The 14784-nt window shown below is 50.2% G+C and overlaps 1 protein-coding gene across 1 annotated transcript in view; it reads left to right on the top strand.

The window, feature by feature from the left end:
* PHLPP1 (PH domain and leucine rich repeat protein phosphatase 1) overlaps positions 1-9611 on the top strand; it is a 214558-nt gene extending 204947 nt beyond the window's left edge. Inside the window, exons 15-17 of the mRNA XM_058691881.1 lie at positions 3920-4114; positions 6375-6603; positions 7516-9611. Of these exons, the coding sequence (XP_058547864.1) occupies positions 3920-4114; positions 6375-6603; positions 7516-8649 (1558 nt within the window). The 3' untranslated portion in view covers positions 8650-9611. The remainder of the gene's footprint in view (positions 1-3919; positions 4115-6374; positions 6604-7515) is intronic.
* Positions 9612-14784: the final 5173 nt, after the last annotated feature.

Raw genomic sequence — 14784 nt, 5'->3', positions numbered from 1 at the left:
CCCTTTATCAAGTTAAGAAAATTCTCTTCTAATCATAGTTTGCTAAGAGTTTTTATAATGGGTATCAAATTTTGTCGTAGGCTTTTCCTGCATTCAGTTGAGATTATCATATTTTTGTTCCTTCATCTGTCGATATGGTAAATTACATTGATTTTTGAATGTTGAATCAGCATTGCATTCCCAGGATAAATTCTACTTGGTCATGACATATTACCCTTTTTATATGCTGCTGGATTCAATTTTCTGGTAATTTGTTGCTCATGTCTATATTCATGATGGATATTAATTAGCATGTAGTTTTCTTGTGATGTCTTTGACTTTGGTGTCAGGGTAATGCTGGCCTCATAGAATGAGTTGAGGAGTGTTTCTTCTTTAGTTTTCTTGAACAGTTTGTACGGAATTAGTATTTCTTCCTTAAATGTTTGGTAGAATTTACCAATAAAAGCCATCTGTGCTTGGAATTTTCTTTGGTTTTTAACTACACATTCTGTTTCTTTGCTATGGGATTATCTATTTCTTCACGAATGCACTTTGGTAATTTGTGTCTCTTGAGGAATTTATCTCTTTCTTTTTAAAAATTTTTTTTTTTTCAACGTTTTCTATTTATTTTTGGGACAGAGAGAGACAGAGCATGAACGGGGGAGGGGCAGAGAGAGAGGGAGACACAGAATCGGAAACAGGCTCCAGGCTCTGAGCCATCAGCCCAGAGCCTGACGCGGGGCTCGAACTCACGGACCGCGAGATCGTGACCTGGCTGAAGTCGGACGCTTAACCGACTGCGCCACCCAGGCGCCCCGGAATTTATCTCTTTCATCTAGGTTTCAAATTTATTATCATAAACTTATTAATATTATCCTTTAAAATCTGTGGGATCTGTAGTAATGGCACTCGCTCTCTCCTCCTGATATTGGTAATTTGTCCTTTTATGTATCAGTTTGGTTTAAGATTTATTAATTTTATTGATATTCTCAAAAAAAAGAAAAAAAAAACACCAACCAGATTTTGGCCTCATTGATTTGTCTCTATTGCTTTTGTGTTCTAGTTCACTGACTTCTTGTTTTTATCTTCTTCTTTTTGTTTTGCTCTCACTTTTCTAATTTCTTAACGTGGAAGCTTAGGTCACTGATTTGAGCTTAGAACATCTAATATAAGCATTTAGAGCTGTAAATTTCCTTCTAAGCAATTCTCCAATGTGATTGAAGAATGTACTTTGTTTTGTTGTTGTTGTTTTAATATTTATTCATTTTTGAGAGTGAGAGAGACAAAGCATGAGCAGGGGAGGAGCACAGAGAGAGGGAGACACAGAATCTGAGGCAGGCTCCAGGCTCCAAGCTATCAGCACAGAGCCCGACACAGGGCTTGAACTCACGGACTGTGAGATCATGACCTGAGCCAAAGTCAGGTGCTTAACCTACTGAGCCACCCAGGTGCCCCGAGAATGCACTCTGAATGACTTGAATCCTTTAAATTTATTGGGACATGTTAGTGGCCTACAATATGGTCTACACTGGTAAATATTCTCTGCATTTGAAAAAATGAGTATTCTGCTGTTGTTGGGGTAGGGTGTCCGTTAGGTCAAGTTGGTTGATACTGTTGTTGAGGTCTTGAATCTCCATACTGATTATCTACTTGTTCTGTCAATGGCTGCGAGACCATAATTATGGGCTTGTCTGTGTCTCCTAGTTTTATCAGTTTTGCTTCATGCATTTCAAAGTTGTATTAAGTGCATAAACATTTGAAATGTCATAGCTTTGTGATGAATGCACTGATCCTTTTCATTATGAAATGACTATTTCTGTAATCTTTGTTCTGAATTATACTTTGATATTAATGTAACTACTCCAGCTTTCTTTTGATTGGTGTTAGCATAGTAGGTCTTTTACCTTTTTAACCTATTTGTCTTTTTATAAAATTCAATTAGGTCTGGCTTTTTTTTTTTTTAATCCAGTCTGACTTTCTTTTGGGATAGTGTTTAGACCACTTTTATATTTAATGAAATTGATATGGTTAAATCGTATCAGTTTTACAGATCATTTTAAATGATCTTTATCATTTGTTCATTGTTTTCTATTTGTCTCTTCTGTTCTTTATCTCTCTTCATTCTTTTGGACTATTTATGATTCCATTTTGTTTAGTGTTTGTAGTAAAACCTTTAACTTCTTATTTGAAGGTAAACTGTAATACTTCACATATAAGAACCTTTCAGTGTGTGCTTCCATTTCCCCTCTCCTGGTCTTTGTGCTGTTGTCATGTTTTACTTCTGTTATAAATCCCAAAATACATGGTTATAATTTGTAAATAGTCATTTTTAAAGCAGTGTTTCTCAACTTCAGTACTGTTGACGTTTTGAGCCAGATAATTCTTGATAGTTGGTGGGCAGGGGAGGGAGGTGTTTCTGTGCACATTACAGGGTGTTTGGCAGCGCCCCTGGCCTCTACCCGCTAAGTGCCAACAGCATCGTAGCTCCCAGCTGCGACCATCAAAGATGTCTCCTCGGGGGTAATTGCCCCCATTGAGAACCACTCTTCTAAAACGATCTTTAAATAAGTTTTATATTTACTCATCTATTTGTCATTTCTTGTACACTTCATTCTTTTATGTAGATTCAGATTTCCATCTGGTATTTCCTTCTGCTTCATGTATTCCTTTTGTATTTCTTATACTGCCAGTCTTTTTTGTAGGAAATTGTGCATCTGAAAAGGTCTTTCTTGCACCTTAACTTTTGAAAGCAATTTTCACTGGTTTAGAAATCCAGGTTGACAGCTTTTTTCAAGCAGTACTTTAAAAATTTTGTTCCTCCATCCTACTTGCCCGCCTTTATTCCTGATTTTCACCAATTGTTACACTTTCCTTTCATTTTCTTTTGTTTGCTATCTGTTGAGTTTCTTGTATCTACAGGTTTACAGTTTTCATCAGATTTGAAATCTTTTCAACCATTAACTTCTTCAAAAGTTTTCCTGTCTCTGCTCTGTTGAAGACTTCGGTTCCCTGTGCTTGAGGTTACCCCGCACTCACTAATGCCCTGAATTTTTATTTGTCCGCCAGTCTTTTTTTCCCTCTGGGTTTCATTTTGAAGAGTCTGAGGGCCACGGTTAAGTTACCTGGAAACAATGGGATTTGGGTTCGAGACTCTGCAGGCCTCCAGAGCAGGCTCTGCCCGAGGCCCTAACCACCCACCCCCCTCCTCCAGAATCTTCCTCCAGGCAATCAGCTGGGCAGGCTTCAAGCTCGCTCTCTGACCTGTACTTCTTATCATCCAGTGTCTGAATACTGTTGTTTCAGAGGTTTTTTTTCCCCTGCCTTTTTAAGTTGTTTGGAAAAAGATTAAAAGCGTAAGAAAAGGTCCCATTGTTTTAGTTGTTACTCCATTTTGCCCAGTGTGAAAGTTCTCTTTAATAAATGTTTTAGGACTGAATGTGAACCCATGGATTCAGAGTCTTGTATTATCCCCCATACTTCCTCTTCTCGGGTTTTTCACTGCCATTTACAAATAAAATCAGGGGCACCTGGGTGGCTCAGTCGATTAAGCATCTGACCCTTGATTTCAGCCCAGGTCATGATCTCACCAACCATGAGATCGAACCCCATGTTGGGCTCTGCACTAACAGCGCGGGGCTTCTCTTTCTGTCTCCCCCTCTGACCCTCCCCCAGTCTCTCTCTCTCTCTCTCTCTCTCAAAATAAAGCTAAAATCAGAAGATAGGGGCTGGGGGGAGCCAGGTGTGAAGTATCAATGTTTATCATTCTTTGCTTTACAGAAAATTAGTTGATATGAATCAGCTGGGGTGACTTTACCTTAACTTATTCTTAACCTGTCCGAGGTCCTGAAGGAGGAGACAAGGCTGTTAACAGCGTGGGTCTGGGCAAGGCAAGATGACTTAAGACGTCTTAGCCTTAGGACCGATCACTCTTGCTTTGCAGGTTGTGTGTCGCAGCCCTGTCGGTGAACAACTTCTGTGACAACCGGGAGGCCCTGTACGGGGTGTTTGACGGGGACCGGAACGTGGAGGTGCCCTACCTTCTCCAGTGTACGATGAGTGACATTTTGGCCGAAGAGCTGCAGAAAACCAAAAATGAAGAAGAATACATGGTCAATACGTTCATTGTTATGCAAAGGTGAAACACAGTTCCTGCCATGTGTTTTCTTGCCCTTCTCGTGAGCGTTTGCCCGACAGTCTCAAAGCACTGTTGTCACATGTGGGTATTCAAGATGCATTCAGGTGATTTGCTTTTGCGTAAGCATCGGGGACACACCGTGTTCCGTTTGAGACATACTGATGTTCAGACAACTTTGTAGGAGGCCGAGTCAATGACAGGAATGTAGTTTAGAGCTTTTGGTCACCGTAGAAACTGGAATGTTTTTCGTAACTCATAGGGATGAATGTTTACAGGCGTCCCCTCCTTCAAAGAACTGTGCCTTCTTAGGTCACTTTAATGGCTTTGTAGGTTGTGAAGGAATTGCCTATTAATTCTGTCCTGCAAACACTCGTGCGGGACCGGGAACCAGTGTGTGAAGGTCAGGAGAACAAGGATGAGCTTTTCTCTTCCTCTCCTTTTTCTCTCGCTGGTTTGGAGCAACCTTTAAAAAAATTCTTTTTAATGTTTACTTATTTTTGAAGGAGAGAGAGAGAGAGAGGCACAGAATCCGAAGCGGGCTCCAGGCTCTGAGCGGTCAGCACCGAGCCCGACGCGGGGCTCCAACTCATGAACCGCGAGATCATGACCCGAGCCAAAGTCAGATGCTTAACCGACGGAGCCACCCAGGCGCCCCTGTGGAGCGGCCTTTAAAGTCACCCTAAGTCATAAACAGCGCCTCCCGAAGAGCTTGGTAGAGGCAGCTCCAGCGAGGGGTCTTTGCTCCTAGGCTCACTTGCAGATTCTAGTGGGTGTGTAGCATTAGCAGCTAAATACTGGTAGTGGCTAACAATTAGCGAGCCCTTAATGTGTACCAGTCCTCGCATCACATACACTTTACCCAGTGAGACACTTAGTGTGACTGTTCTTACTTGACTGATGGGAAACTGAGGTACAGAGAAGTGAAGCCAGCTTCTCGTAAGGGCTATTAGAGGGGCAGCCAGAATTTGACCTGGGGCAGCAAGACTCCACAGAAGGTTCCAACCGCAAGGCACATCTATCTCCTTCTCTGTTTTTGCCATCGTGTCCCAGGAAGAAAAGCACAGGTGTATCAGAAACCGTACGCCCTTCGCACCCCCACCCGGAAGAGGTCTGCTTATAATTTTATAGCCAGGCAAGCAAATAGGAAGTAAGAACTTAAGGACCTTAAACTCTGGTTCCTAGCTGGGCCTTTCACAAGTACCATCGGGTTTCTGGCTTTGCCAAGAGGGATCACTGTGCCTGTGAAAGGGAGAAAGCAGCCCAGCTGGTCCCGGGGGTCCACAGGCCGGAGTTCAAAGACCTAAACTGTCAGCCCATCTCCGGGGTCAGTTGTATGCCGCTTCCTTTCCCTGTTAATAGGACACAGCACACACAGTCATCTTTTCTGCCCTCGGGGAACTGGGTTTTTGCGCGTGACATCCTGACGCCTTCGAGTGGGCAGCCCCAGTTTGGTTTCCATTGCTGGTACGGCCGCTCCATGTGGGCTGAAGGCGGGTCTGCCCTCGTAAACAGAGGAGTCTGTCCGGACCTTCTTGCTGGTGCAGAAGCAAGAAGTCAGGAGCCCAGGAGGCCTTGCCCTCTGCGGGGCTTGTGGTAGGATTTCTTGGCTCTCTTTGTTGGAGCTTGTAGGTGCTTTGTGGACTCAGTCTGTGGAGTGGGGGGTCATGAATAAAAGGGTTTATCACGAGCACTTTGGAGCTTAATTACTAGAAAGGCCTTCCTATGAACATTCTGGAATAGATAATACTGGCCCACATAAGACAAGAACGGGAACGGTCCAGTAATTAAAGGCTTGTCCCGGAGACGTCCTTGTAAAGTCCAAGTACTTTTGGGGCACACGCGTCAGCGTATGGTTACACCTGTCTAGTGGTCTCTTCAGTTTCCTCTGCTGGGAGCAGAGAGGATGTAAAGAGGTGGACGGAGAGCAAAGAGGCCCTTTTCCTGCTGTCCCTCGGGGTGTGGTAAGTAAGGGAGCAGCAGGCTGGACGCAGCAGGACAAGGGTTCCTCTGGTGGCAAAGTGATACCCCCTCCCCATGCCCCCAGGTGTGAGCAGACACCTCAGGGTAGGGGTTGTCCGAATCCACGGCCCTTTTCCTGGGAGAAGCGGAGCAGTGCTTGCTTTGGTGGCAGAGGCTAAGTGGAACCCCCAGGTTCCAGGTTTCCTCCCGGCCCCGCCCGGGGCGCACGGCCCCTGCTGAAGGAGCAGAACTGCTGTGTGATACGTCGTACGTGGTTTGACTCCCTCTCTCTGCATTCCAGGAAGCTTGGAACTGCTGGGCAGAAACTTGGAGGTGCTGCCGTCCTCTGTCACATCAAGCACGACCCTATGGACCCAGGAGGGTCCTTCACCTTGACCTCTGCTAATGTGGGGAAGTGCCAAACGGTTCTCTGTCGGAATGGGAAGCCGTTGCCTCTGTCCAGATCATATGTCATGAGCTGCGAAGAAGAACTGAAGAGAATTAAGCGGCACAAGGCCATTATCACTGAGGTGAGGAGAGCACCTCAGTTTTCCTCGGGATGTCGGGGAGGAGGGGGCCAGGGTCAGGGCAGAAACCAGCAACGTTCCGAATCCACGGTGTCACAGAGCAACTCCTTTGTGGGACAGGTCTGAAGGCCTAAGGTACAGGGTGGCAGAGCAGTTCGTAGCCTGTGTCAGAGGCTGTGCCCAGTGCCTGGGGCCCTTGCCTCCCTCTGCTGATTCCTGCAAGTGCCCCGGTGCAGGGGAGCGTGAGGGCGTTGCCCCTGAAGTCGGTCCTCGCTCTGCCGCTCGGTGGGCTAGGCCTTCTGAGCCTCTGATCAGTAAAGGAGGAATGGTAATGCACCTGTGCGTCTTCCAAGGCCGATGCGAGTGCCAACATAAAAGTAGCTAATTGTGATTTCGGTTCACACCTCCTGTTCCCTCTGAGTGGTTTCTAACCAGGGGCTCCTCCGCACCTCCCCCACCCCGGACATTTAGTCGCCTCCCAAGAGGGTTCTTTTCATGCCTTTGGCAGGCAGTAGGTACCGGCAGGGGGCCCCGCGGCCTCCAGCGCCCGGGACGGCCCCATAACGCAGAATGATTCGGCCTCGGTGGTGACAGTGCCCCTCTTGGGACACCCTGGCGTGAGTCTCCACCCTGGGAGGCACTGGATCTGGGCCCTTGGAGTCCTGCTCCCCCCTCACCTCAGGATGGTGAGCGCACACTGCATGTGTGGAAAACGGTGCGGGGCTGCAGAAGCCAGCCTGCCCACAGGACGTGTGCATTCCCCCGTCATTGATGAAACCCCCAGAACCCGGTAGACAGTGGGGAAAGCTTGCCGTTCCGGAGGAAGAGACGCATCCCAGACAGGCCTTGAGTAGGGCCGGCGGATACTCCCCGTCTCCTTAACGTCGATTCCCACCCCCCCCCCCCCCCCACCAGGACGGCAAGGTGAACGGAGTGACGGAGTCCACGCGCATCCTGGGGTACACCTTCCTGCACCCCAGCGTGGTGCCGCGCCCGCACGTGCAGTCCGTGCCCCTGACCCCCCAGGACGAGTTCTTCATCCTGGGCAGTAAGGGCCTGTGGGACAGCCTGTCCGCCGAGGAGGCGGTGGCGGCCGTGCGCAACGTGCCCGACGCCCTGGCGGCCGCCAAGAAGCTGTGCACCCTGGCGCAGAGCTACGGCTGCCGCGACAGCCTCAGCGCCGTGGTGGTGCAGCTGAGCGTCGCCGAGGACGGCTTCTGCTGCTGCGAGCTGGGCGCCGGCGGGGCCGGGCCCCCGCCCAGCCCCGGCATCTTCCCGCCGGCCGCGAGCGTGGCCACCAGGGACCGGCCGGCCGATGCGCTGGGCGTGCCGTCGTCCAGCAGCGGCATGGCCTCCGAGATGAGCAGCGAGCTGTCCACCTCCGAGATGAGCAGCGAGGTGGGCTCCACGGCCTCGGACGAGCCGCCGCCCGGCGCCCCGGCCGAGAGCAGCCCCGCCTACGCCAGCGAGCCGCGCTGCGCGCTGCACCCGGTGGGCCTGGCCCACGCGTTCCAGCGCCAGCTGTCCAGCGCCACCTTCTCCAGCGCCTTCTCCGACAACGGCCTGGACAGCGACGACGAGGAGCCCATCGAGGGCGTGTTCACCAACGGCAGCCGCGTGGAGGTGGAGGTGGACATCCACTGCGGCCGGGCGCGGGAGAAGGAGAGGCGGCGCCCGCCGCAGGGGCCGGCCGAGGCCAGCGACGAGGGCATCGTCATCAGCGCCAACGAGGAGGAGCCGGGGCCGCCCAGGAGGGCGGACCCCGCCGCCGCGGGGACCGTGGGGCGCCGCCGGGCCAACGGCTCCGTGGCGCCCCAGGAGAGGAGCCACAACGTGATCGAGGTGGCCGCGGACGCGCCTCTCCGCAAGCCCGGGGGCTACTTCGCGGCGCCGGCCCAGCCGGACCCCGAGGATCAGTTCATCATCCCCCCGGAGCTGGAGGAGGAGGTCAAGGAGATGATGAAGCAGCAGCCGCCGCCGCCGCCGCCACCCCTGCAGCCGCCGGGCCCGGGGGACCAGCTGCCAGACTGCTGTGACACGCCACTATGACCCCCCCCCCCTCCCTGCCCCCCGGCGCTCTTGAACAAATAAACTAACCCAGAAAGACTGAGTTGCAAGAGTCTCCCAGGCTCACGTTAAACCAGGGGTTCACTCCACGCCCTCTCCCGCTTTCCCACCCTGTCTCGGCACCTAGTCCTGGGCTCTCCCTCTCTTGGTCATTTTGTTTAAATAATCACCACTTTTCTTCTAGCGAGGCTTTACGTTTAACTTCTTCCCCTAACGTATCAGATGTGTAAAGACAAAGAACAAAAGGTTTAATATATTACAGAGAAACGGTTAATGATAATGTAATATTTTTTAAAATGGCTTTTTCTTGTTTTGTTTGGAGGGCAGGGTGCGTTGCCAGTGCTAAATGATTTAATAATATTGTAATTCTGTATTTCTTTGGGGGAAAAGGCTTTTTTGTGTGTGTGTGTCTTGAAAATGATAGACATTTGTAGAATATGGAGACTAACTCCTAGGAGTTGCTTTACTCTGTCAGGTGACTTAAGTCACTGGGATTCACTAATTTTCTCTGAGAGAACAGTTGATTGAGAAATTTCTATTGTAAATAGCTCAGTGCTGTATAGTGACGCTTCAGACGTTTTGTAGTTTTGGCGAAAGGACAAGCCTGAACGACTGACTTTTCTCTTCCTCGCCCCCCTCCTAACCTGCCTCCAGCTCATTCGGTGTGGAGGCTGAGAGCAGCTAAGGGGCTTCTGTTCCAACCAGGTGGATCTCAGGCCACTGGAAACTAACCTGCACACAGGGGCCTCTGAGCCGTTTTTCTTCCTCTCCCGTCCCCACCCCCTTGCCCTCCGCAGACACTTGGTGTGTCCCTTACTGCTGCCACAATCAGCATGACTGTAGAGCCTTCAACTAGATCATTTACATACCGAGAGTTCTATTAAAGCAGAATGCACAAATGAACATGTCATAATTTTTGTTATAATAAATACGAAATTTACAAGCATTGGACCCATCTGCTTTTGTCCCAGGAGCCAGGTGGGTCTAGAAGATGACGGCCAGCTTGGGTTTGGAATGAATGGATGTGACTTCAGGGCTATCAGATACCTCTGACTGGTGCTGTTTGTTTTTGAAGGGAAAACACCCAACAGGTTAACCTACACTGAATGAACTACTGGAGTCAGCCCTATGGTTAATGATATAAAGAGCTGACCTTCAAGCCTTTCTGCTTCCTGTTATTATCACCTAGGGTGGACATTAAGAGAGGCGGGTGGACATTAAGAGGGGGGTGGACAGAGGCTATGCAGAGATCCCTGGAAAACTCCTCCCACAAAGCCGAGTTCGTTTCCAATTCTCCCAGGGGCCCCTTGACCCACAGGAACAGGTTAATAGACCTTCGTGTGAACGGGGAAGGTCAGGAAGTGGTTGCCTCACTCTCCATCGCTAGCAGAAACAACGTTGGCACCGTGGGATCCACTAAGAAACCCAGTATTGCCAGCTGACTTACTGGCCCCATTTAGAGACCATAGCGCCTCCCTTCACCCCCACCCTGCGTCTTGTGCACCGTGTGTGGAAGGTGCTGGTGGTCATTCGGTCTCACGTGGACCAGCTTCCCAGCCACACCTGTCTTCCTTTTCGGGTCTGCCCTTGTGTGGGACCTGGCTGGTTCCGTGACAGGACAGGGCAAATAGTATTTCTCAACCTGTAGACTCGGTGATGGGCAGTCTGTTCTTTCACTGGGGTCCAGATCAGTGGATCAGCCTGGTCTTGGTGATGTCCATGCTTCATTCTGCGTCTGGCTGCATGTACACATGCTCTTTGAAAACCACCAAGGCCGTAGAAGGATATGCCCATCTTAGCCCAATAAGGGACCCAGGCATCAAGGGACTAGACTGCCCAAGCCCAGGCAGAGCTCTCCGTTCTAGACAGGAAGCAAAACCGGCTCAGGATCTACCAATCCAGACCCTTCTACCAACGCCTTGCCTTCTTCAGGCTTTGCCCCGCCCCAGGGGGATCCGAGCACACTTGGAAAGCTCTGGGATTTCACATGAGCGCCTTATTCTACAGAAGAGGGGGCACCGCCGGGGCCTGTCTCTGGAGCCCGGACACCCACCTGATCTGACCTGGTTTCTCTTGATTGCTTTTGTCACAGCGCCACCTGCTGGTGAGATCAGACTCTGGGTAGAAATGGGCTTACTCGGTTCTCGGTTCTTTATCCTTCCTCCACTCTTCCAGAAGAAACAAAGTTACTTATCATTTTCTTGGGAGCGTGCCAGAAAGCAATCCCAAGCACCCAATAGGCAGAGAAGCTGCATTAAACCTTACTATGGCACCAGGGCAGGTCGGCCTTGCAAGGTGGGAAAAGGAGACGCAGACGAATCAAAAGGTGTAACCAGAATCTCAGCATGAATCTGGGAGAGAGGAAGTCAGGCTCCAACATCCACTGAGCTCCCCATTCCCCAGGATGAGAGAAACACAAATCCATGATGTGTGTTAGGTCTTCAAGGCCCACATCCGAGACTCCGCTCCCTGCTGGCACGGCCCAGCACGGAACGACGGAACATTCTCGTTTGTGAGGACTCCCACGTGAGCACTGGTCAGACGGCACCGTGAGTTCACCCGCTACAAAGAGAATTTCGTTCAGTGTGGGATCGCCTCCCAGGGATCGAACCAGATAATGTATTTAAAGTAATTTGTGGAGAGGAAAGCCTTATACAAGCGGAAGTATTGTCGCGGTTGTGAATGAACCAATGACGGTCACCGGTAAGAACTGGGAGCACAGCAGAAGTACCTTTTGAAATTAAAAGCTCTCAGAGAAACGTCTGTTGGAGGGGTTGCAGGTGGCAGAGATGAGGGAACAGTAAAGAAAATCGGCTTTTCTCATTTCTTGCCACTAAATCTCATTTTGCTTTTAGTTCATCCTCCCACAGAAATTTCCTGCAGATTAACCTGTGCAAGCTTTTCAGTGTCACTTTCGTCACCCGTCTCTCGTGAACTGGTTCTTACCGCTGCATATGTGAAAGAGGACAGTAAAAGGCTGTCCCCATCCCATGCCGAAACACAACTGCAAACAAATTCAGGCTGGCTTGGGCACACCTGCTGCCCTGATCAGTGAGTGAAAGCACGAACGACGCGAGGCAGGCAGAGCTCTGGACCAGTAACAGGAAGCAAGTCCCCGGTCACCGCAACCCCCCATTCACTCAACAGTCCAGACGCAGGACACGCGCTCACAGGACCTCAGGGGCAGTGGGGCTTGGGGGTGGTGATGGCCGGGCCAACCACGTGGGGTCCTGAGTGTCTGAGCCAGAGGGAAGATGGACCAAAGACCCTGCATATTGTCCCCTCCCTTGTAGAAGACTAAGGTTGAACATTTGACAGGAGGAAATGGGCAAAGGGGTCCCCGAGGCCACCTTCCATTTTCTAGGCTGTGGGTTAGAGTAGAAAGCCATGCTGTCCCTTGCCTGCTTGTTGGGCTCTGATTAATGAGCCCCTTCATTTTATTCCAAATCAGAAACACGGGGGTGCCTGGGTGGCTCAGTTAAGTGTCTGACCCTCGATCAGCTTGGATCGTGATCTTGTGGTTTGTGGGCTCGAGCCCCGCATCGGGTTCCATGCCGTTCGCATGGAGCCTGCTTGGGATTCTGTCGGTCTCTGCTCTTACCCCGCTCGTGCTTTTTCTCAGAATAAATAAATAAACTTAAAAAATTATCCAAATCAGAAAGTGTATTCTATCCTGTTCAAAAGGGGAGTAGCAGGCAATTTTCTGTTATCTGCTTATGACCAACCAGACTACGGTAACGGTCATTCCTCTTCTGAAAGAGGTGGAATTAAAACTGGCTTTCACCTGAAATTATAAGGAAGTTCTAGTCATTACCATTATTTGGGTCTTATTCCAAAGACTGTACTTTGCCCTAATTACTAGTCTTCTCTGTTGAAAAACGTTGAAATGTCAACAAAGATCATTTTCCCAAATGTTGTGCCTTGATGTTGACTCTGTGAGCTCATTTAATAGGTCATTGGCTTTCCTGGGTCTTTAAGAAAACTCCATAGGGGCACCTGGATGGCTCGGAAGGTTGAGCGTCTGACTTCGGCTCAGGTCACGATCTCACAGTTCTTGAGTTTGAGCCCCGTGTCGGGCTCTGTGCTGACAGCTTGGAGCCTGGAGCCCACTTCGGATTCTGTGTCTCCCTCCCTCTCTCTCTGTCCCTCCCCTGCTCACACTCTCTCTCTCTCAAAAATAAACATTAAAAAAATCTTTTAAAAAAGAAAAAAGAAAACTCCGTAATTAACAGCAGCTTTCCATTTAGAAATCGTGCCGTAAGCCAGCGATACAACCTGCGCGCAAACTTCACTCTTCCATTTGTTTTATCGTCTATGACACATTTGAAGAACTGCTTGAATATTCCTCTCCCTAGAACGTTTCGGGAGGCTAAAAATAGCTCTTTAAGATCTCCAGTCCAACACAGCGACGCAGGAAGAACCTGAACGCACCTCCGGCGCTGACGCATCACATCTACAGCTATTTATAGAGCAATTCCTCCTGGGGCCGAACTGAGGGCCGACTGAGCAGCTTCACCAAAGACAGAGAACAGCAAGAGAGAGAGAGAGAGACACGGTAGCGAAGGGAACCCCAGCCCGACACCGGGAGCTGCAGTGGGGACACTACCGAGGGACCATGAGCAGATTCGTCTGCGGTGAAGCACAGGAAAAAAAAAAAAAAAAAAAGCCACAGTTGAAAAGGGCAATGAAAATATAAAGGAAGCAGGCCTGGAACCCCACGCAGTGGCGGCCGGGGCAGAGAGGCTGTCGAGGGCCGCGACTGACGGTCCACGTCCCCCGTGTTAGTGCCGACGGGAGCAGGGGCTGGGTGCCCTCGCTGACCCGTCGCCTCAGGGAGTCGCAGGCTCCTCCTGGCCCCCACCGGCCCCAGCTGTCCCAGCAAGAGGCCACCCGAGGCGCACGCGGAACAGCCCTGCGCAGCACTCACTACAGCTCCGAGCGGCTCACCAAGGCGACGCGGGTGCAGAGCGCACTGCGACGCTCCAGTCCCGGGCCACTTGGACCACAGAGGACTCACCCGGAGTCCCGTCTGCGGAACCCACCACCCCCCCATCCCCCCGCCCCCCCCCCCCAGGAGCCCCGGCCGATGCCCGCCTCAGCTCGAGCCGCATCGCCGGGTTAGCCCCAGAACGGAGTGCTCCAGGACCCCCAGCCTACGACAGCGACAGCTCCCGCCAGCCAGCCAAGGTCACCGGGCACAGTCCACCCAGGGGACCACCGTACGCAAGACCATTCCTCCAGGGTTAGGAGAAGCAGGGGCGCCTGGGTGGCTCAGTCAGTGAAGGGTCAGACTCCTGATTTCGGCTCAGGTCACGCTCTCATGACGCGTGAGTTCGAGCTCCACGCGTCCGGCCGTGCACTGAGAGCGCGGAGCCCGCTTGGGATTCTCTCTCTCCCTCTCTCTGCCCCTCCCCTGCTTGTGCGCACGCTCTCTCTCTAAAAAAATTTTTTCAAAATTGAGGAAAAGTAGCTGTTCCACCTAACGCATAGAAACGAACACAGAAAGAAAAGCAAAATGGACAGAAAAACATGCTCCAAAGAATAAGACAAAACCTCAGAAAAAAAGAAATGAATGAAATGCAGATAGAAACAATCTCCCAAAGAATTCAAAGTAATGTTCACAAAAATGCTCGTCGGGATGGAGAGAAGAGTGGAGGTGCCCAGTGAGAACTTCAACGAAGTGACAGAAAATATAAGAAACACCAGTCGGGATTGAAGAAGTTGGTAACTGAAGTGAAAAATACATTAGAGAGAATGAACAGATTAGAAAATGCAGAACAGACCAACGATCTGGAAGACGGGGCCATGGAACAGCAAAAAGAACAGCAAAGCTGAACAAAAAGAAAAAAATGTAAATGACGACAGGTAAAGGGATCTCTTGGACAATGTAAAGCAAGCAAACATTCACATTATAGGAAACCCAGAAGGAGGAGAGAGAGGGAAAGGGGCAGAAACATCATCTGAAGACACACCAGCTGGAAACTTCCCTAACCAAGGGAAGCAAACAGACGCGTGGGTTCAAGAAACAGAGAGTTTCAAACAAGATGAACCCAAGGAAGTCCACACTATGACACACGATCGTTAAAATGCCAAAGATTACAGAGAAAGAGAATTTGA

This window comes from Neofelis nebulosa, chromosome 11, assembly GCF_028018385.1.
Source record: "Neofelis nebulosa isolate mNeoNeb1 chromosome 11, mNeoNeb1.pri, whole genome shotgun sequence".
Classification (NCBI taxonomy): Eukaryota; Metazoa; Chordata; class Mammalia; order Carnivora; family Felidae; genus Neofelis; species Neofelis nebulosa.
The sequence above is the reverse complement of the archived record's forward strand: the minus strand, read 5'-3'. Positions and strand labels throughout refer to the sequence as shown.